The sequence below is a fragment of the Euprymna scolopes genome, chromosome 14 (assembly GCF_053919585.1).
Source record: "Euprymna scolopes isolate OS-2025 chromosome 14, ASM5391958v1, whole genome shotgun sequence".
In the NCBI taxonomy this organism is placed as follows: domain Eukaryota; kingdom Metazoa; phylum Mollusca; class Cephalopoda; order Sepiida; family Sepiolidae; genus Euprymna; species Euprymna scolopes.
The window spans coordinates 16,817,284-16,839,743 of NC_136495.1; the positions used below are offsets into that span (position 1 = coordinate 16,817,284).

General features: G+C 32.6%; 1 protein-coding gene across 2 annotated transcripts in view; it reads right to left on the minus strand.

The window, feature by feature from the left end:
- The window catches only part of LOC145292874 (lysosomal aspartic protease-like), a 45,330-nt gene extending 24,564 nt beyond the window's left edge, over nt 1-20,766 (minus strand). The window contains exons 1-3 of one of the 2 annotated variants that reach the window (XM_080138990.1): nt 20,570-20,730; nt 1,880-2,018; nt 308-431 (exon numbers count right to left, since the gene is read on the minus strand). In XM_080138990.1, the coding sequence (XP_079995116.1) occupies nt 308-431; nt 1,880-2,018; nt 20,570-20,637 (331 nt within the window). In that variant the 5' untranslated portion in view covers nt 20,638-20,730. Of the gene's footprint in view, nt 1-307; nt 432-1,879; nt 2,019-20,569 lie in introns of both variants that reach the window. The other variant, XM_080138989.1, reaches the window with a different exon arrangement.
- Between the last annotated feature and the right edge of the window lie 1,694 nt (nt 20,767-22,460).

The window sequence follows — 22,460 nt, forward strand, 5'->3', positions numbered from 1 at the left end:
TTCAAAAACACATACCTAAATGGGTTAATTGACACTGGTTGTCCAACCTACAAAGGGTGTTTATTCCAGAAGTCGTTCTTAACATGGGGCGGTTGGAGGTGTTTATTCCGAAAGGTATTTTCTCATTTTCAACCTTCTCGTAATCAACTTCTTAAAAGGCAAGTCTTTGGGTGACCCCCCCCCCCTCAGTGCACTTTCATCCCTAAATGCTTCCAAAATACTTGCATATTGGATGCAAAGATTTTATTTAAAAAATGAAAAATTATGTAAAATTAAAATTCATGTTTTTTCATTATTTTATACTTACAGCAGGCGATATCTGACAATTTGCAATGTTTAGATGGTACCCACAAGTTGGATGATCCAGTATCAAAGACAACTTTAAACTCTTGCGGGGGAGTTCCAATACTGATAACACCATAATATTGAGCCTGGAAAAAATATAAGCGATATGGAGTTCAAAATTGAGACTTAGAGAGAAAGAGAGCATAGTTCATTTATATGTGGTAAGGTATTTATGCAAATAAGAAATATCAATATCAACAAAATTTTTTTTTTTTAAATCAAATTTAAATAACAGAAACGCATCATTGAACATAAATGAGCCATACAATCTGTTGCCAAGGTTGCTGGAAAAAATGGTTGGATCATTTTACACATTAAAAGTGTACAAGACTCATGATGCAACTCTTTACAAAAGTCAGATATGTCCTCAGATGGGGTACTGTTGCCGCTCAACAAGCAGCTAAATCCCACCCCTACACAGATACCAGAAAGCTTTTTACTCTAATAGTTTCTTCCCTAGGCCTGCTAGACTTTAGAATTCCCTTCCAGGTTCCTGCTTCCCTGACTGTACTGACATGCAGAAGTTCAAGTGTAATGTAACTGGCATTTTGCTGCTCAACTCCCAACATAGTATCCTTGCAAACTACGTCCCAGATAGTAGCCACCTAAATCAAAGTGGCACTGTGCTTTGTTTGGGGTGAAAATGCAAAAAATGAAAAATAACTTGTATGAACAGAATATAAAATATTGACTTTGCAATGCAGTGAAGATGATTTCTTCTGTTCTCTACAGTCCCTTATAAAAAAGATGTTACTAGTTTTTCTTTACGCTACCACTTTTTCAAGAAAAGTCCTTGACTGAGCTCTAATCTTTGGTTCTTCCTGTAAGACATTTACAGGAACTATCAGAATTGCAAAGAATGTTTTTCTTCCTTTGTATGCACAACATCAAATGGAACTTCCATGAACAAAGTTTCTTTCCAATAACTTCCCATCTGTGAAACATTACCATGGAGTTGCTTCCTTGCAGGTTACAACATACTTTTTGTTATCTTGTTTGACCGAACTAAGTTATATGAAGTGTTGTTATTTATTTTATCTGCACATTTAAAAGATTGCCATAGCTAAAGAATGTGTCCATTATGAATTTGGTTAGCTGATAAATTTTGAGAGGTAGATGCAGTTTTACGCACGAATAACAGTTGAAAGTTAGGTGGATGTAATGAAAAATTTATATAGCAATAGCTAATTATTAAATTAGTAATTTTTCAAAAGCAATATGGATGTCTTATTGGCATAGAAAGCCGAGAACAAGCACATTACTTTTTCTTTAAGTGATGATGAAAAAAAAGCTAAGTCAATCCACAGTGGTCCCGCATGTAGAGTGTCATTAATAGACTAAGGCTGTTGAGAAAGTTCTATGTCATTCCATGTTTAGTTCTGTTGATGTTAAAAAAAAAAAAAAAAAAAATGCTCAGTAACAGCTATTCAGATGTAGCAGCAAGTACTCCATTTTAGGATGTGTTCAATTCTTATATAATTCCTATATAGGTCGAAAGAGTAATTCTACAAAAGAGAAAAAAAGAAAAACTTACATCAAGATAATTTGAGAGCGGTTCAGGTGTAGGTCCATTAAATTTTCTTTGAAATCCGGAAATCATTTTCCAAGTATGACTACTGGTTCCAGTTTCAAGTAGGCGCATCCGAACACTCTTTGTTTTGTGAAGTTTGATTCTACAAGAAAAGAAAAGAAAACAAATCTTTAAAAATGGAAGAAACTTCTCTTTTGATAAAAACATGACTGTTCATACAAAGTGTAGTATCTGTTCTGATCTCATTCAGTGAATGAAAAATTCTAGACTAAAAGCATTTTTTTTTGGGGGGGGGGTCCTAAGGGTCTCTTTAGGGAGCCAAATTTTTCCCCACATTAAAATCTGACCTTGTGTCTACCTGCTCTCCCCCAATGAGAAATCAAGTAAATAACTGAACCGGCTTTACAAAATGAAAGATTAGAACTTTATAGACATGCATAAATTTCTAAAAAGAACTTTAGAATTGTTTAAGATCTAAAATTATCTTGTTGGATTTTCAAAGTCAGACCCAAATAGTATTTAAGCTAAAAAATCAAATTTTCCTAACTTCCAGACAATTTTCATTTGCTGTTGTACCACCTTATTGGCAATATAACAACATACTTAGTTACAACTTATTTTAAAAATTTACTTAGTCCAGCAGAGACGATATGAAACATTTTAAATAATCATAAAATGATTTCAGCAAAGGGGAAGAACTCTTTTTTTTTCATGAAGAAATAGAATTTAGGAGTTGTTCACCCTAAGTTTACAAAAGCGCAAACAAATAAAAATTAAAAACTAAAATGACTTCACTGTATCCTGGACAACACTGGTACCGTTAGAAAACACAATTCTTTGGGCACATAATATTGAAAAATTAGAAAAAAATTGTCGATTATTTCATGTAGAAATGTTGTTTTGTTTGAGGGGGGGGTCGATGCTGTTTGTTAATCGTGCATACGCAGACGGTCAATTTGTTGTTTCATTTTAAAAAGCTAAATTTGCAACACGATAACATCTGTGTCACCGTGGTCCAATGAATAACATATGGCTTACAAACTTAAGTTTTGCAACTTCATGCCAAGCACATGGCTTGTTTTTTTCTTTTTTCTCTATCTTTTAAAATTCTCAACTTTCTTACCCACCATGTAGCATTTTTTTTCTTTCTTTTTTTCCACAACTGGGCAACGCCTCCCCACCCCCAGTCATATAGAAATGCAAATTTGTCTGTTCTAGACAAATATGGCTGCACCAAATAGTGTCTAAGGTAATGAACAAAAAAAAAAAATGTACATGAAAAATAGAAAATGTCTGCACCAGCGATCACGGTCAATACCCAGAATTCATAAATACTACGGAATAAAATATCTGAAAACCTTCAATCATCTCACATTATATATCAAAGAGACCAGATAAATATTTGGAAATTAAATACCTTGTAAACTTTGTAGGAAAGAAATTCACAAGGTGTTCATTAACACAACACACACATTAAAAAGTGTAATATAAAGATGCCTCGTCAGATTTCTTTAAATAGCATCTAAGTTGACAAATAAAATTTTGTTTCTGACTAACCAATTTTCATTTATTATTATTGTACTGTGTTATCGATATAACAAACTTAGTTACAATTTATTTATTTTTTTATAATACTAGCGAGGGGGGGGGGCTTTTCCTGGGCGTAAAGTATGCTTAAATATATTTGTCCAAATTTCGTATATATTATAGAGTTGTGATTTCAAAAGTAAAAAAAAAAATAAAGTATCTGGGTGCCATCAGCTGGAATCGAAACCGAAACTAGCATTCAAAGCTGGTGACGTTACCACTGTACCAATGTGACAATCATACGAACTTATTAAAAATTAAAAATAAACTAAGATGAATGTACAAAATGTTTCATGATTTTTAATTTTAACTTATTTTTGCCCATTAAAAACAATTTTAACTTATTTTTGCCCATTAAAAACAATTTTAACTTATTTTTGCCCATTAAAAACAATTTTAACTTATTTTTGCCCATTAAAAACAATTTTAACCGGCTAAAGGCTCATAATCAAGCAATCACTCAAGGCCCCTAGCGCCGCTCTGTGACAGTTTCGGAAGAGATAGAGTTTGAAAATACTGAGATAGACATACAGCCATTTATATATTAGATTCAGTCTGGCCTAGACAACTGCTAATATGAAACATTAAATTATCACATTAAAATTCAACAAGAGGAATAATTCATTTTAAATTAAATACAATAGGATTTGTTTACCTAAAGTTTAAAATTTAAAAAAAAAAAAAAAAAAAAAAAAAAAAAAAAAAAATGAAATGACTGTATCCCAAGCAACACCGTATGTTTACACTTAGTTTCTTAAAAAAGACTTTTGTGAAAATATTTCTAACTTTCCTTGATTTATTATCACTATTGGACCAATTAATGCCTATAATTTTGAATTTATGAGTATTTTAAGAATTATTTAGTAGTCGTAAAAATACTCCATCCAGTCACATTTGTGCTAGCATATATATATATATATATACACACACACACGTTGAATGAAGAGCTGATTGTGACAATTTCTTGTTAGTGTTTGCTTACCCAGAAATGCAAATGACCACTGGCAAATTTTTTTTTTCATTTAAATAGAGATTAGATATGCTCCTACAAATTTTCCAATCATGAATGGAGAGGAGGATGGTGATAACAGTGAAATTTAACCTAGAATGATCCATTTGAAAGTCATTCTAGGGTTTTAGGGCAGTTAACCAAAGCATTTCTTTACTCTGACTGAGAAATTCTGTGTGTGTGTGTGTGTGTGTGTGTGTGTGGAGGGGGGGGGGCTGAAAAGCCAGTTAAAAAAAAAAAAAAAAAAAATGTACACTTCCCTAACATTAAGTTTGAGAGCCCCCCCCCCCAAGCTTCCCTTTTGTTTTTCTTTTTTACTTGAGAAACCACTTATCAAGGGTCGAAGGCCACTCAAAGATAAAGGTTAATGAATGTAAGATGGAAGTGTTGTAATCGTTAATGGCGTAAATTATGTAGAATTTGATTATTTATGGGAACAGTTCAACCAGAACTTGTTTACATTGGATTTGAAAGCATGTATTCAACTGGGAAGCAGGGAAAAAAAAACTTTGATAATGGAATCTGCATTTAGATTTAGGCACAGAGAGTGGGAGAAATAATATATAGTGGTTGTAGCTAGTCAAGTGTTTGTTTTGCAAAAGTTTGGCAACAGTAAGGCTCTCTCCTCTCAAAATTTAAACCACATGTAATTGTATTAAAAAAAAAAAAAAAAAAAAAAGTTAGAATCTCGTTTAATTAAAAAAATAAAAAAGATTTATAAATTCATTTGGTGAAATAGTCTTGTAACTCTTGCTTCCTCCCTATTTTAATTCATGAGACATTTCTGACAAAGGGTGAAGAATCGCTGTTTTCTGGGTTGACCATTTTGAATAGGTAGTATGAGGAGAGTTTCAATCCTCCCATAGTAAATAATCAAGTTCTGTCCAGTTGACAATACTTAGTGTTGTCTCAACATTAATCCTTATCCTCGAGTGGTCTTCGAGCCTTCATAAGCAAGGACTCATTAGTACATAAAAAGTATTCATCATTCACCTGTCAAACTATCCATCTTGTTAATCTTTATCCTTGAGTGGAGAGTTGAGGGGGGGGGCTGTCTTTTCTTTGTTACTAACAAGCTGGGGGAAGTCTAGTGGGTTATTGGCCTAAGAGATTGTGGTTAAATTAGTCAAGTCTCAATTGTTAGATTTGACACACTGCTGCTATTACTCTCTCAACTTCAAAAGCACTTCTGCTGATTGAACTTACTTCCTCAAAATGCAACTCCAAAATGAACACCCTCTCTGAAAAATCAGACCTCTTATCTCCAACCAGGAGCATCTCATTTTAGTGGTAACATTGCAGGCATATAAAGAAATAAGGCGGCCATTTTTATTTTTTTTCTTCATTCATTTTTGGTCCATCCAGATTTGTACAAGTTGCACAAGGTAGGTTTGTAACAACTTATAGAGATCCTGCCAAAGACTATGGAATTGGCCATGCCTGTTCAAATACTTTGTTCCATTATGAACCAATGCCAAATACAAAGTTAACCAATAATTTCAGTCATGTAAAAGTACTTGGGAATCGGATTGCTTGCATTTATAAAGGATTTCTTATGAAACTTATGTGTTTCAAACATTAGCAAGCTTATGTTTCTGATTGTTTTGTTTTTTAGATAAGGATTTATTTGTACTGTTCTCATTTTGAGTGTCATTTTCACATTTTGGTAGATGAAACTTCCGACCTTATTTAGATGTATCTTATCAAACTCTGGAATTTCAAGGATCTGTGGCATAGTGGATAAAGTATTTGGCAAAAGTCAGTTTTAAGTTACACCATCTTATTTAAGACTTCTTAAGAGAAGTTCAGTCATGGCTGATGAAACAAAAGCAGGTTTCCCCGTGGATTAAATGAAATGTTCTGTTTGAAACTGCAGATTCCAAGTTTGACAATATACACCTGAAGAAAATCTGAGGTTACATTAACTAAACACTCAAAATGAGAACAGTAGTCTGAATAATTCAAATAATATGGCTTAACTCCCCCTTTGTCAAGACAAAATAAATTATTTAACTATATGGCTAGTTTGGAGAAGAATATTAAAGTGATCCACTTGTCCTGACAGAAAATATAGCAAGGCAAAAACCTTGTCCAAATAACCACATACCATAGCTAGGATTGTTATATGCAGTTGATTCAGGTGATGATTCGTTTCATGGAGGTCACCATCAAATTCTTCATCTGGTTCTTGTTGATATTCTTCCATTTCAAGTTTCTAATCATTGTATCTTTGAAATTTAGTCCTGTCTCCTAACGAGATTCTTTCACACGGTTGAAAATACAGCAGTTGCCGTAATATAATAACAGTATCAAGTAGTTAACGATACTTACTGAAAACTTGGGTGTACCAAGTTTGAATCGAAATTCATTCCCTGGAAACTTTCAAGCCCACACCTGACTGTGTCTAATCTGGAGAAGAGGTATATAAATATATTCATCATCTTCCTTAGACATTTTGGAGTCTTTCCACTTTAGTAAATATTTCCAAGTCTCCATTCAATAAAAAAATTAAAAACTACTGCTCTGAAGGATTCACTGATGATGACATAAGTTTCTCTAGTTAACACCAGGAAATACAAAAGCAGATCAATCTTAAGTGGATACAATTTTATTCAAGAAGAAATACTTCCCTCGATCCAAATCTGATCTACATCGAACGAATATTTTAATTTTGCAAGAACTTTTATGTTGCTCAAATCAACTACAACACAATTAGACATAAGGCCAAGTATCAGATGTGTCAATCTTTAAAGAAACATTTGACTGTTAAATGACCACAACACACCCACCTCTTCAGTTTTTGATAATTGTTGGATAGTCAAAGATTTTTAGCTGTTTTTTTTTTTAATATAAATATGTCAAGAGTGTTGTTCTAACTACAGGGATTATATAAAAATAAATTAATTCATTCTCTATCAGCAGTAATATTGTATATTCTGTGTGCCTGCTTTTCTTTTAATACAGAGTCTCCACATCAAAGTAGCCAAATTGAATCACTTTTCATTGTGAGAAATTGTTTTGAATAAAGATGACAAGTAGATTAAAACTGGCAACGTATTTTATTTACATTTGCTTAACCAGGTAATTACAAGGTTTTACTCTGGAATCAAATCATTTTAGTGATGACATTTTTCATCACATACCACTCCTTTTTTGGAGTCAAAATCTGGCAAATCTTCAGATTTAGTTAAAAACAATTTGCTCAGACTTACACTGATTATTTTAAAATCCTCACCCTATGGATTAAGTGGTCAAGTCCGGTTGAGAGATTAGATTTGTGTTCATTCATGGAAAAGATTAAATACTTTTCTATGTAACCTACAAATACAGACTTCATTTTAGTTCCTAATACTAATAATGATAAAGCTGAAGACTTATTACACATTCAAGTATTCCTTCCTTTTTATATATGTACATATAATAAGTTATATATTGCAGTCAATAAGTTGAAGGTAACAGCATTATGAGGTGAACCCCCCCCCAAAAAAAATTATGTCTCTCTTTTGCAATGAATCAAATATTGATGAAATAATTTTATTGAGTTTCTTTGCATATTTGCCAATTCCAAGGAGTTTGCAGTTTTGAAACTCATGAGAAGTAAACAGGGTTAATTTGAAGACCGACAAATTAACAGTCTTAAAATTTGAAACCATAATAGATGATGTAGTTTAATTACATTTGAATAAATGCATATTTTCTTTGAATTACGTTTATTTTACGTGAAAAATCCATCTTTTTCAGCCGTTCAGTTCATGCATTAATTTCCCATTTAACAAATACATTTACTTAAATTTAGAGTTTTTAATTTCAATATTAATTTCTGTAAAAATGTTTCTAAACATTTGTTAAAAAAGGAAAAAATCCGTTTGCATATATTCATGATATTTTTTATTAAGTTGGTGCAAAAACAATATCGTTTTCTAACATGCTACTTTTTATATATGATTCTGAATTAATTCATCTATATATATAAAAGCGGAAATGTGTGTATGTATGTATGTTCGCTTTTTGTGTATGTCTGAGAAAGGCTTTTTTTTCCGAGAAACGATCGGTCGACTCACTTCTTTTTAAAACTTTTTATATCACGTCTAAATGATAATATCTATGAGTTAACAACGGGGGGGGGGGGGGGTCGCCTGTTTATTTAATTTGCTCGACTTTCAAAAGATAAATATTCCACATATTCGGATCGCTGCACGTTGCTTTCACTTTTCAGTATAAAAACAGCGAAACTGGATTCGAACCGGATGTAACCGTCACCATTAACTATCGCGCAGTAAAACGATTTGACCTCATTAAAAACTGGGGAATAGTGTGATGTTTGACATTCACTTTTTAATCGCTCTTACATTGACTGTCTCTGTAGCACAGTTGTTCAGGCTTAGCCTATGGGCCTTAAGGCTCCGGGTTCGAGCCGACCTATCACCAAGCCCCCTCCCTTATTTTTTTCTTTTTCTATTTTTAAAAATCGCTTTTTTTATTGTTTTTTTTTATTATTATTTAAACAAGGTTAAATTTCCTTTTTGTTCTTCCTTACCCCCTCCCCCCAAAAAACGCACACACCTACAAGCACCCGGGCAAACAAATTGGGCTAAGAGACTGCCTCTTCCGCCATATTCACCAGACCTCTCACCCACCGATTATCACTTTTTCAAGCATCTCGACAACTTCCTACACAAAAAATGCTTCAAAAGCCGAGATGATGCGGAATCAGCCTTCAATGACTTCACCGCTTCCAGAACTCTGGATTTTTATGCTAATGGGATAAATAAACTTGTTCCTCATTGGCAAAAATGTGTTGATTCTAATGGTTCTTATTTTAATCAATAAAGTTTAGGAAAGGAGTTATGATCTTTTCAAGTTGAACATCAAAAAGCGACATTATTTTTGCACCAACCTAATAATATTCTATTTTCAGTATCAATTATTTTTATAAGAATAATATACAGATATGTTTTAATATACATTTTCAGCGAGGTTAAAATTGACATTTTTAATGTCACGAGTTTTGAAAGTGGAACTTGTTTAGATCAGTACGTACAAAAGAAAAAATATTTGCTTGACTGATAAATATTCATGACTAAAAAAAAAAAAAAAGTGGAATGTCAGGCTTTTTTTGTTTTTGTTTTCAACCAAACAGAACCTGCAACTCTAAACCTGTTGATAAGATAGAAACACTTTTAGAAATCCTATTTTTTTCGTTTAAAATGGTGTTAATTTTCATAAGGAATTTTATTGATTTCCAGATTTAAATATATAGTTTAATCAAAACAGCAAATTTTGTCTGGATCTTAACTTTTACAACTACAGGGTGGAATGATAAAATTGTCGCGCTAGAAACGACAACAGGATTTCATTTCCATTTAATGAAAACCGGTTTTCTTTTTGTTGCAGACCATCTACTAGTTAGTCAGTTGTGTACAAATCCCAAGAGTGATAGGAATTTTCTATCATGTCTGAAAGTGACACAATGTTCAACAAGCGAGATTGGAGATGCGCCGCTGTACAACTTATGCTCTTTACAGATCTATGTTATGACAACAGGACCATTGCCAGCACCCTCAAAACGCATCGCTGGATTGCCACGAATAACAGGGACATGCCCAGAATGATGAAAACAGTTTCTCGCCATGGTTATGGTCTTTGGTGTGGTTTCAAGTGAGGGCTACATCATACCACCTCACATCTTCAAAAGTCAGCTTGAAAGTCAACACCAAAGTGTACCTGAATTTGCTGGAGAGATGTGATCCCCTGGTGCAATCAGGTGGCTGCTGGCAGACAAGTTCAACGAGATCTAGCTTTGGTTTCAGGAGTGCTACGACTTTGTACCCTTCTCTTTCTGATCCCTCTCCTCCCCCTGCTGGACTACTTGATTTGGTTGAGAACATCACCAACATGATCTTTGCTAAAATTCTATTTGTTTGATGATGTATGAACAAATGAGTTTTGCAATAGTAAGCCACTAACTTATTGCCAAAAATGCAACGAAACTCTTTGTATGAACCACTTTGCTCTTTAGCATAACGTGTAATTTTTATCTTTGATTTATTGTGTCTTGATTTCTAAAACATCACATGTACCCAGTATCCTATTTTTAGGAGATTCAATATTTTGCTTTCTAAAAATAACCTTTTTCCTTTCAATTTATGCATTCTAGTGCATTTTTAGTAATAAGTTTCAACTCAATAGTAAAAATTGTGATACTCTGGTACTTAATGTTCGAACTAAATATCAAGACATTTGGTTGTCGCAGATTATACCCATTTGATATTGTTACCGGATATTTATCTGGATTGCAGAGTTGAAAGGTGTAAGGTCAAACCGACTATTCTAAAATATTTAACTTGGACTCTTTATTTTAAAGTCTTCCAATACTCAGACTTGATTTTTCAGAGATTGAAAATTAGACTCCAACGTTCAAAACCTTTGACTCTGCAACCACTATATATTTATCATCTTCTATAATAATTGATCACAAAATGACACAAATTAAAGTTTGACAAATGTTGTGCAAGTCATGGCAGGATCACATTTTAATGTTTATCTATATGTTTTGGACACTTTCTATATGATTCAACCGAGGTACAGCAAAATGGAGCCATAGCATATGCATGCAAGAGGGCGCATGTGTAGCGGTAGGTCATTCTGGAATAGTTTAAGATGGTCAGACTAGAAAAGTGAAGATTTCTACGAGGTTGGAGAATATTAAAATAGATGTCAAAAAATATCAATGACATTCTGCTGACCTTTTGCTCCACTGATATTTCATGGTCATTTGATAGACTTAATTTAAACACAGATATCAGTTTTAAAAGATTTACTAACTGAATACTGCAGATTTTACATTTGTTTCAATCTACAGTGCTATATGTTTTGTTTTTTTTTCAGAATTTTCTCCACATTAAAAAGTATCTAATTTTGCCCTTGTGAGAATCTAAGTAAATAGAAACTGCAGAAAGCAGGTTAGGGTTAATTGTTAAATACACGATTAATTACCTAATCGTTTCAATACCTGCATTTATCGAGTTTAGATAATATAAGAATGACCAATGTCTCTTGCTTTTTACAAGAGGAAAAAAAAAAGCCACTCCCATTTCAAGGCCACGAGCTAAATCACCAAGCTTAGTTCACTTTAAATAAAAAACAAAAAAAGTTTTAAAATTTATTTTTACAATAATGGCACAAATTTGTTATGTTAGCGGGTTCGTAACCAGCATTGCGTGGGAGTCTAACTTGCATGGTTTCACTCAATGCCTACTCTCTCCCACTCTTAATTTCTTGAAAAAACATTTTAGAAAGAATTTAATGAAAGAATGTAATTTTAAAAAAATTGAATTTGTAATAAAATCGATTTAAAACCTTACAAAGTGTTGACATTTAAATCCAATCCGATAAAGTGTTGACATTTAAATCCGATAAAATTCAATAAAATTTGATAAAATTCCTTCAGCTCATCGTTGTTTCACATGTCACATGTAACGTAATAAAACTCTTAAAAGGTCCTGGATATGACCCGGAACTATATCCGATGGTGAGGCCCCAGCTTGCGGGCTTTGGGGAGTGTGGAGCCACCCTTTAATTGCCATTGCTCCCAAGTTCACTCTGACCCGGAGTGGTAGTACTTGTTAGGGTCCCAACTATGGGTTAAATAGAAACTGACTTGAAAAAAAAAAATATATATATATATATATATATATATATATTCTATTAAAATTTTTTTTCTAAAATCACTGGATTCGGCATTAAATAACCTGAAAAGGGTTGATGTGCCGTAAATCAACCAACCATATAAAACTCTTAAAGACAGAACAGTGGTTAGAAACTCCTGATGCCATAGATTCTTTATTGTACCTATTTACTATGCCTCCCCACGGGACAGAGTTAGACACCAGGGTCGTTTTTAAACGTGGAGAAAAGGTACAAAAATAAAAATTGTCTCAGTCGTGAAGGATTTCTCCTGCACCGAAAGAGAACAAGAAATGGAAGTGCAGCATCTGAAGAACAGATACTACACTTTGATCTTGTGATTGTAATGAAGATCCTGTGCATGTATAAAATAAGGGTGAAACTTTAGGCATGATTATTCTGCAGGTCTTGTTCAGCCCTTTCTTTAGGTTTAAATTCTTGTTGGTGAGAGATCAGTATCATCACAGATTAAATATTCACAAAGGTCGCAATACAACAAGATAATTTTTTCTGCAAATCTTCCCAGTTTGAAGAGAGTGATGCAACTACTGGAGAATAGCATCTGTTGCTCCCAAAAACATTTCCATCTTATCCAAACATACTAAAACAGGGTTCATCTAGATTTTCAATATCCATTTTCAAGGCCTTCTCCAGATAAAATTCAAGTTTAAAAAATAAAATTTGATATAACAGATGATATAAAAAAAAAAATACTTTTATTATTATTTAAAAATATTCTAATAGTATTTATTTCCAACTTTGAATTTCATTTAAACTACATCCAGAAAGTATATGGATAACATCGGATAGTTTCATAAGAGAGCATAGCTTTTTCTAGCAAAGATACCAGAAATAATATGTAACTTCAGAAACATGTATTTATTTTGATTTTATGTTTAATATTCGCACACAAATTTTTACCAAACAAAGAATATAATTTCCAATATATTTCCTATAATAGAAAATAGCAGGACCTGTGGAAATTCCACAGAGGACTCATTCATATGTAATATTTTGATGTTGGCATTCTGTAGATTTTCAGTGTAAATTGAGACGCTCTGATATTATTGTAGCTTTTTTGTTAAAACTGCAAAAGTATTTACCTAAGCTAGCATGAATGCCCGGCAAGGTCCGGTCGTAAAGTACGCTTAAATATGATATTTTAATTCTTGCAGATTTTGTATATATTATTATAGAGTTAATGCGCTTTCAATTTTTATATATTATAAAGTTTTGATTTCAAAAATAAGAAATATATCCATATGACTTGGGTTCATTAGCTTGAATCGAAACCGAAATAAAAACATGAAAAAATATATGCATATATATCTCTAGAGTTCCTTCAGCCATAATCGAAACCAAAAGTTAAGAATTCTTGGTAAAATTACTTATAAACAAGAAATAGAATTACGTAACAATTAAACGACCCGGATGTAAACATGACACAGAAAATAACACACGCGCTATCGTATTAATATATAGATATGGCTTTTTCAAGCCTGTGTGAACCATGTAAAATGGTGGTCATTATTTGTCCCATGAAAACTGGATGACACTTGCGATGTCATTCATAAAAAGAGGTGAGGGTTAACCTTGAAGTGGATGTTCATACATCCACTTCAAGGTTAACCCTCACTTCTCAAAATCAAAGTATCAACTTTGATTTTTTATAAATAAACCATAACCCCTTCACAAACTTTTACACTGGACGGGCTACTAACATCTCTATACTTACAAAGTTTGATGTGCATAACACGCATGATAATCTAAATTAATGAACACATCATTGTGAATTATAGAACACTGGGGGGGGGGGGGTACCCGGCGTTGCCCGGGTGGTTGGCAGTGTGGGTGTTAGAAAAAAAAAAAAAAAGTTTTAGTAGGAAGGTAGAATTGAACCCTGATGTCTTGACGCGAAGGTGGAAACGAAAAGGAAAAAAGTCAGACACCTACCATCTCGGCCATGAGGGGAGAGGAACTGATAAGCGCGTTAAACAAAGGTTTATAAAGCGAAATAAACAGGTGTGAGGAAGTGGCGTGATGTCTGACCTAGTTTTGTGCTGCAATCCAAATCATTCGCTTTTCGAAGACGCTGCGAGCTGGTAAAAGTCAGGCAAATTAAATACACGATCCCCGTTGTTAAGTCATAGTTATTATGATTTAGCCGCGATATAAAAAATTTTAAGGTGTGAGCCGACAGAGAATCACGGCAAAAAAAGCCTTTTGCAGACATACACAAAAAAGTGAACATACATACACATTTTCGCTTTTATATATATAGATTAACAGCAACCTGAGAATATTTTTGTCAATGTACCATTTAGGAAATGCGCCCACTCGAACACCCCCTTATCACAACTTTTAAAATGAGTTACTTTTTTTAATTTTAAGAAAATTGCTTTACAAGTCGACTTATATTCCGTAATACATTACCAAGAGGATTGGTGCACAGGCGTAAATAATATTCATGTGCTTAATAAAATCTTAAACTATTGAAACTTATGAATTACGGAATACAGTCAACAAGGTGAGTAACATGGGGCATTTTTTTTTTTTGTAAAATTCACTCATAAGACATATTGCCACTTGGACGTAAGCAGCTACTACTATTTGGGATCATGCCTAGAAAGAGTAACAAGATATTCGTTTATGTTACATTTAAACTTCTGCATATCAGTACATTCAGGGAAGCAGGTAGCAGAAAGGGAATTCCAAAGTCTAGCTGTTCAAAGAAAGAAACTATTAGAATATGTACATTGAGGGGACACAAGTGCAACGAGTTCAGAGCACATTTCATTAAAATACTTATAAAACAGACGGATGTAACATTGCGGTGATAGGACAGCAGTTGGAGCTTAGTTGACAAAAAACAATTACTGCTTATACCCATCCTGGGAAGGGTGTTTATTTTTTCTAACAAAGAAAATTTTGTTCGTTTAATATTTATTTACTTACATCATGTTTTTTTATGTGGTGATTAGAGAAATATGAATTTTGACAGAATTCCCATTTTCTCTTATTGCTGTGTACTGCTGTATGTATATTATGTAGAATACTGAAATTTTGGTTCAACTTCTGGTATCTAAAAGTTGTACTGATGAGACAGTATCAAAAGTAATTTCATCTCCGAAACGATCGTACACCTAAACTTTGATGTTTAATTCTTGGTATAGATATAAGTTTGTTTATTCCAAAACTATAATTGCGTATATTTCCAAAACATGCATATTTAAAACAAAATAATATCTCAACTTTTCAAACATCACATTTGACCTCTGACTATCTGTTACAATTTCTGATGGTACATATTTACTTTCCTCCCCACAAGGACAAAGCTAGACGCAAGATCCTTCATTTTAATGTATGAAAATCCAGCTAACAAGGCTCACTGGATTGGGACAAAAATTTAATTGTCCCAAATTGGATGTGACAATTTATTGCATTGTATTTATAGTCATAATTAAAAAAAAAAAAAAAAAAAAAATAGATAATTCACTTCAAACAAGACACTACAGCTGAGACTTAGGAAGCATCTATAAATTTGACTCATTGTGCATAATTACATTTAAATTTCTGCATATTAATTCAGCTGTGGAAACTGGGGACAGGGAGAAAATTTTAAAGGGTGTGGTCTATTAGTTAAAAGAAAGGATAAATTCAACTGTAAAGGCCAATAACACAGATTAATGACATGTACTGACAATTTTAACGAATTAAAAGTTCATGTAAACACGTTCATGTAAACACATTCATGTAAACACATTCATATAAACACACTCATGTAAACATATTCATGTTCATGTAAACATGTTTGTTTACGTTATGAGGATAGTTCTCCACGTCAATTCAGTAAAATATTCTTGTACAAAGTGCGAAATTGGCTTTTTGTCGTTTCTGGCTAAACAGCAATTGTCAGGAAGAGGGGAACATTTAGAAGACGGGAGATAATTAATCTATTATTTGTTAGAGTGGAAGGATGGTATGATAAACAAACATATGCCCTAAGAATAGGAGGTAATTCCTGGGAGGATGGTATCATGACTACAGAACAGATACTACATCTTCACCCGAATCGAACATTGAAAGAATAGTGCAATACTTTTCAATTCAGATACCGAATCTCCATTAGTAAACCTTATATGATAAAAGGTAGGTGCGGGTGGGGCCACATTTGTGGAATATATCCCATATGCAAGGGAGATCACTACATTTACACACAATTTTAGCTTTTCATAGTTTTTTTTTGTTTTTTTTAATTACCATTGCTTAACTGTTAAAGTTTTTGTCCGTTCATTAAAATCAAACTGGTTGATAAATGTAATGAACATGTAAAAAAAAATAAATAAATAAAATAATAATAATAATAATAATAATAATAATAATAATCAACGGCTTAAAATTTCAAAGAAAAAATAAATCATTTGTGTACATTATGTACATATCCGAGACATTCCAGGTTTAGTAGAAAACAATCTGGACGGATGAAAACATTTATCACACCTGGCTGATCAATAACAAGGTAATCATGCCTCCGACCCACCCTTAAACGTGAAACCTTTTTATGCAGGCATATGGAAAGATATAAAGTAGACAAAACAAAAACAGATGTTTCTAGACGCTTCTGTTCTTAATGCGATTAGTAACCACTATGGAGTCCACAAGCTGTCTTTATCATTCAATGAAGAAGGATTTATTTAAAGATTAAAAAAGAAAACTTGAGAGAAATCAAAATAAACAGCTACAAGATGATTCAGCGATTTATGCAAGAACATTATGTCTGCTGATATTTGTGATCAACTATGAATGCCCTGAAAAATCACTGTTTACTAATTTTAAAACATGCAAACGAAAAAAAACTGATAAACATTAATCAGAAATTACTTTTCCTGAGCATTCATCGTCAAGTACAAATATCATTTGACGTAAATATAAACAAGCCAATCGCATGTGATTTTGCTGAATCAAGCCAATCGGACTTGATTTTGCTGAATCAAGCCAATCGGACTTGATTTTGCTGAACCAAGCCAATCGGACTTGATTTTGCTGAACCAAGCCAATCGGACTTGATTTTGCTGAACCAAGCCAATCGGACTTGATTTTGCTGAACCAAGCCAATCGGACTTGATTTTGCTGAACCAAGCCAATCGGACTTGATTTTGCTGAACCAAGCCAATCGGACTTGATTTTGCTGAACCAAGCCAATTATGAACCTCCTTTAACTGGGAATAAATCCACCAAGCAGTACCATTATTTTTACGTCGCTAAAATAAGCCATTCATACAGTTTAAAAGTACATTAACTGATCCGTGTCATAAATTTTTATTCATTTGAATCAGAGCGAAACTCATTACTACGTTAAATAAAAACAAAACAAATAAGAAAGATTCCAATTTACGAAACTACATTTGTTATGGGGAATAAAAAAGTGGGGTCAATGTGCTCAGCATATTCACCCACTTTTTATTCACCATGGTCGTAAGAGAAACAAGTTGCGTGCCGAGTAAGATGGCTGTGTGAATACAAGGGCGAGAAAACGTCAGGTTGCATGGACAGAGACTTTTAAAAAGCATGTGTGTGCGAAAAGACTTTCGAAAAATAATGAAACACGTTGTTTTGGAAGAACTACGAATAAATGCATTTCATTTGCACTTTAAAAAGTGCCAAGTCGGATTTTTATTTCCCACCCCCTGTTTTTTATTCGTTTCTTTTGCGACAGTGCCAAACGGCGTGTGGGTTTGAGAGGTTTGAAGTGTAACGACATTGTGCGAAAGTAACAGCTACGTTACAGTTTGTCGAAATCGATTAATACAAATTTGGAAATAATAGTTCCTCTTTTTTCATTACTACTCATTTATATTCAACTGTTAAAAGATTTAAATGGTCAACTTGTCTACGAAGAAACGGAAATACATTCTGGGGGAGTTTATTTCGTAATTACATTTTTAATGGGATTTTGAAGATATTTTCGGTAGTTTATGTTATTGTAAAAGGGCAATAATGACAATTGTAGTTCCTGTGTCGAAACAGACAACTTGTAAAAGATTAATCTATATATCTATAAAAGTGACATTGTGTGTGTGTGTGTGTGTGTGTGTGTGTGTGTGTGTGTGTGCGTGTGTGCGCGCGCATTTCCCTACCAGACTACTCTGTCAATTTTCAGTCTACAGACTCGAAATTTGACATAAGGGGTATTGAGAGTTGAGAAAATCTTTTTAATCGGTTTTCGGCCAGAAATTTGGCTCTCAAGGGGTTAAAGTTCAACGATTTGACCTTTGAAAACTCTACCAAACTCCTCCGCCAATTTTGGGTTTAAACACTTGAAATTTTAGATGTAGGTTATTTGGACATGGGTCAAACTTTTTAATTTGATTTGGGTCTAAAACAAATATTAAGGGGTCAAATTAAAAAAAAAAAAATTGACCTCTGCGGTCTCTACAAAATTACTCAGCCAATTTTTGGGCTAAACATTTGAAATTTTACATAAAGTGTATTCAAACATGCAGCAAGCCTTTTAATCAGTTTTTGGGCGAAAATTTGCCTGCCAAAAAGTCAAAGTTGAAAGAGTTGACTTTTGCAGACTCTACCAAACTCCTCCGCCAATTTTGGGTATAAACACTTGAAATTTTAGATGTACCTGGACAGGAGTGAATTTTCTTATATATGCAGTGCATATATAAGAAAATTCACTCCTGTCCACATAAAGTTATGAACAGTACATAGCCTATGTACTACATAGGACCTGACGAGCAAAACTAGGTTGAACTGAACTGCTAGTAGTTACTAAAAACAAAAAAGTGCAAGTCACGTAGAGGCGACACAGTCAGTCACCGACACATACAAGCACGAGAAGCGATCACGAGTTTGTATATTAGAAAAGTAGATTGGAAGTTTTTTTGTTTTAAGACTGACACAATTTTGTAATGGAAAAATCTGAAAATGGGACAAAAATGCAAATAACAATAAACACACTGCCACAGTGCCACACTCCACAGTGGTCAATGGAAACGGAACTACGGAAAAAAAAATCATAACCATCCCAGTTTTCTTCTTTGTCTCAACTTGGTTAAATTAAACAAGTTTCATTAGTTATATGGGCTAGAAAATTTGGTAGCATTATATCATAACTAGCTCTACCTCCGTATTGAGCACTTTTGAAGTAAATACTTAAAGTTTACGCATAAATTTATACTTTTGTATATTTTATGTGAGTAAATGAAGTTAGTTATATATATAACCTTTTTATTTATTTTGTTGGCTATTGTAAAATAAATAAAAATATCCAAATATTCCTTAATCTGAAGTGATTTTAAAAAGATTTGCGTTCACATTAAGAAACTACTTGATCAATTTATGTGATTTTTGGAATATGTCATCTTTGTTGGTTTTGTTCAAGTTCAGTCTAGAATTGTTTACAAAGGGTTTACTATCGTTTTGTGCGGACCCATGTAAAATACCATGAAAAATCTCGCTTCTGATTAATGTTTAACCAGTTTAAAAAAAACAAACGAACTTGGTTGTTTTTCAGACTAGAATATTTTAACTGATAAACATTAATTAGAACGAACTTTTTCAGGGCATTCGACATGAAATAGAACGATCCGCACAAAACGAAGTAAATCCGTTGTAAACAATCACAGACTTAACTTGAAACAAGTTCTTCGATCCGTGACAAGTTTTTTTTTTTTTTTAGTGCAATTCTAAAAAAAAAAAAATTTTTAGAGCCCTTTTATTAAAAAAAAAACAAAAACAAAAAAAAAACTTTGGAATACTTATAAAAATTTTAAAGGTTATATTGAAACGATTATCTCCCAAAAATGGCCATTAAATCTTATCGATTTATGCTTTATTTAAAAATGTTTCTGTAGAATTTTTTTTTTTTTTTTTATTAATATTTCTAATTTCAAGATTCCATGATTTTCTTTAATTTTTCATTGCAAATGAATTATTGGTGTGAGAAAAAAAAAACATTAACTTTATACTAACAATCCATGTCAATTAATCACTTTGGATACATTTCTTAAAGCTGGTTACGTAAGCTAATCGATCTGTTAGTTTGATTATAACGAATCAAAAAAATAAATAAATAAAAGTCTATTGTTTTTTTTGTTTTTGTTTTTTTTTTTCTGCGACTCTGGAGCTGGACTAGTTTTAAAAATAGTTTTATCATTAATTGTTAAATCTAAATTTAATTAACAAAACAAGTATTTTTTTTTTTTTACAGTAATAGTTTAAATATAAAAAAATATATTCAACCATCAATTATTAATAATTGTACTCATCTACAACAGAAATTCCAAATCACTGGGAACATTTAGTATGATTTTTAAATGATTGCTGTATATAATAAACGAGGTACACAATTTAAATCAATAAATCCAAGTACATAAAATAATAATAATGTCGTATCGAACCTTTGAAGGGCTTCGCAATGTGCGACAAGGGCCCATATTGCCAGGGTAATCAACAATGCTGTCTTCATTTTTTGTTCCTCTGTCGTTTAATCTCCGCACTCAAGATCCCACAAATGACGACTGAGGTTCTCACGCCGCGCACACAGTTTTTATACTCAACTCGAGCGGCCGGCCCGGCAACCTGTATACAACCACGCGTATACGTTAGCATAGCGATATAGTTTATAAATAATAATTAGAAAATAATAATTTTATATTTGGTTTAGTATATATAGAAAAAACACATATTTAAATAAAAAATATTCTAGAGAAAAATTTAAACAATATTTAAAAAAACTTTTAGAAACTTAAAAAAAAACGGTTTTAAAGTTTATACATGTTTAGGGTGGGAGGGTTTGGGGTTAAGGCACATGACAATTATTAAGAACTTTTATCTCAATTCACGTGATTTTAGATAAATATGGAAAGTTTCACTTTTAAAAGATAACACGAGACTTTTTTTTATTTATTTTCCTTGGTTAAATTTGGCTACTTATTTTTCTTACTATCATTTACATTAAACAATATCTGCCCAGTATTGCCCGGGAATATTTTTATTTTCATACTGATTTTGTCTTATTTTTAACTAGTGTGTGTGTGTGTGTGTGTGTGTGTGTGTGTGTGTGTGTGTGTGTGTGTGTGTGTGTGTGTTAACAAAATTACTTTTTTAAAATAGAATTTTGGAAATTAAATTTAAATATTACTGGCGTTTGTATTACTATACACATAGATTCGAAAAAGTTGTAAAAAAAAAAGCAAATATGTAACGAATAAAGTTATCAAAAGCAAGATAAGTTAATTTTCAGCCTACCTGAATAATTTTTTGTGTGTTTTTATTTAATGTAAAATGTTTATTCAGCTCGAAAAATATCCAGTGTTTACCGATGTATTGGAAAATTCAAAATGGCGCCGAACTCTCTGCTGAACACGGTAAGTTTGGGAAAATGAGGTAAAAATAAAAAAAACTAAACAAAATACTATTAAAAACCCACCGCAGCGTATGTCACGGTAACATGTATTGAGCTAGTTTCTAACAGTATTTTGTATATTTTTTATTTTTAACTCATTTTCCCAAACTTACCGTGTTCCAGCAGAGAGTTCGGCGCCATTTTGAATTTTCCAACACATCGGTAAACACTATGTTTGTCGAGCTGAATAAACATGTTACATTAAATAAAAGCACTAAAAAATTATCCAGTTGGGTGGAAAAGTAATAAAGTAACTTATCTTGCCTTTGATAATATTTATTTGTTCTTTATTTGTTTTTGACAACTTTTTCGAATCTATGTGTCAGTAAAACATACCCAGAAAAAAATACTATTTAATAATATTAAAAAAAAAAAAAGATTTAGATTGGCATCTAGTTTTTCTTTTTCAAATAAAAGTTTTATCCCAACATTAAAAACTGTTCACAAAAAGAAAATAAATAAAGTTTCAGGAAAATTTTATTACGTGTTAGATTTTTAAAAGACAGTACATCAAAAATGATGCGAATGCAAGTATTTTTAACACGAAAAGCATATTTTAACGACGAAATGTCTCGTCCGCCATTTTCTGTTTAAATGAAAGACCAAGTGACATAATTCAAACGTTAATTCACGCAAGTCATCTTAATAATACAGGCTATAAATCGTTTATCGAACAAATTTTATTTTATTTTATTTTATTTTAACAAAAATACAGACAATTTTTGGTAAATACGGTACGACAGAACATCGACCACTCTATTTTATTTTTTATAGGCAATCGAGGTCGATGACAACGAATCTGATAATCAAACCTGTCGAAAATTTACCATTTGCATGGTATTAACCCCCGAACCCAGGAACTATTTTCCGCCATTTTACAGCTT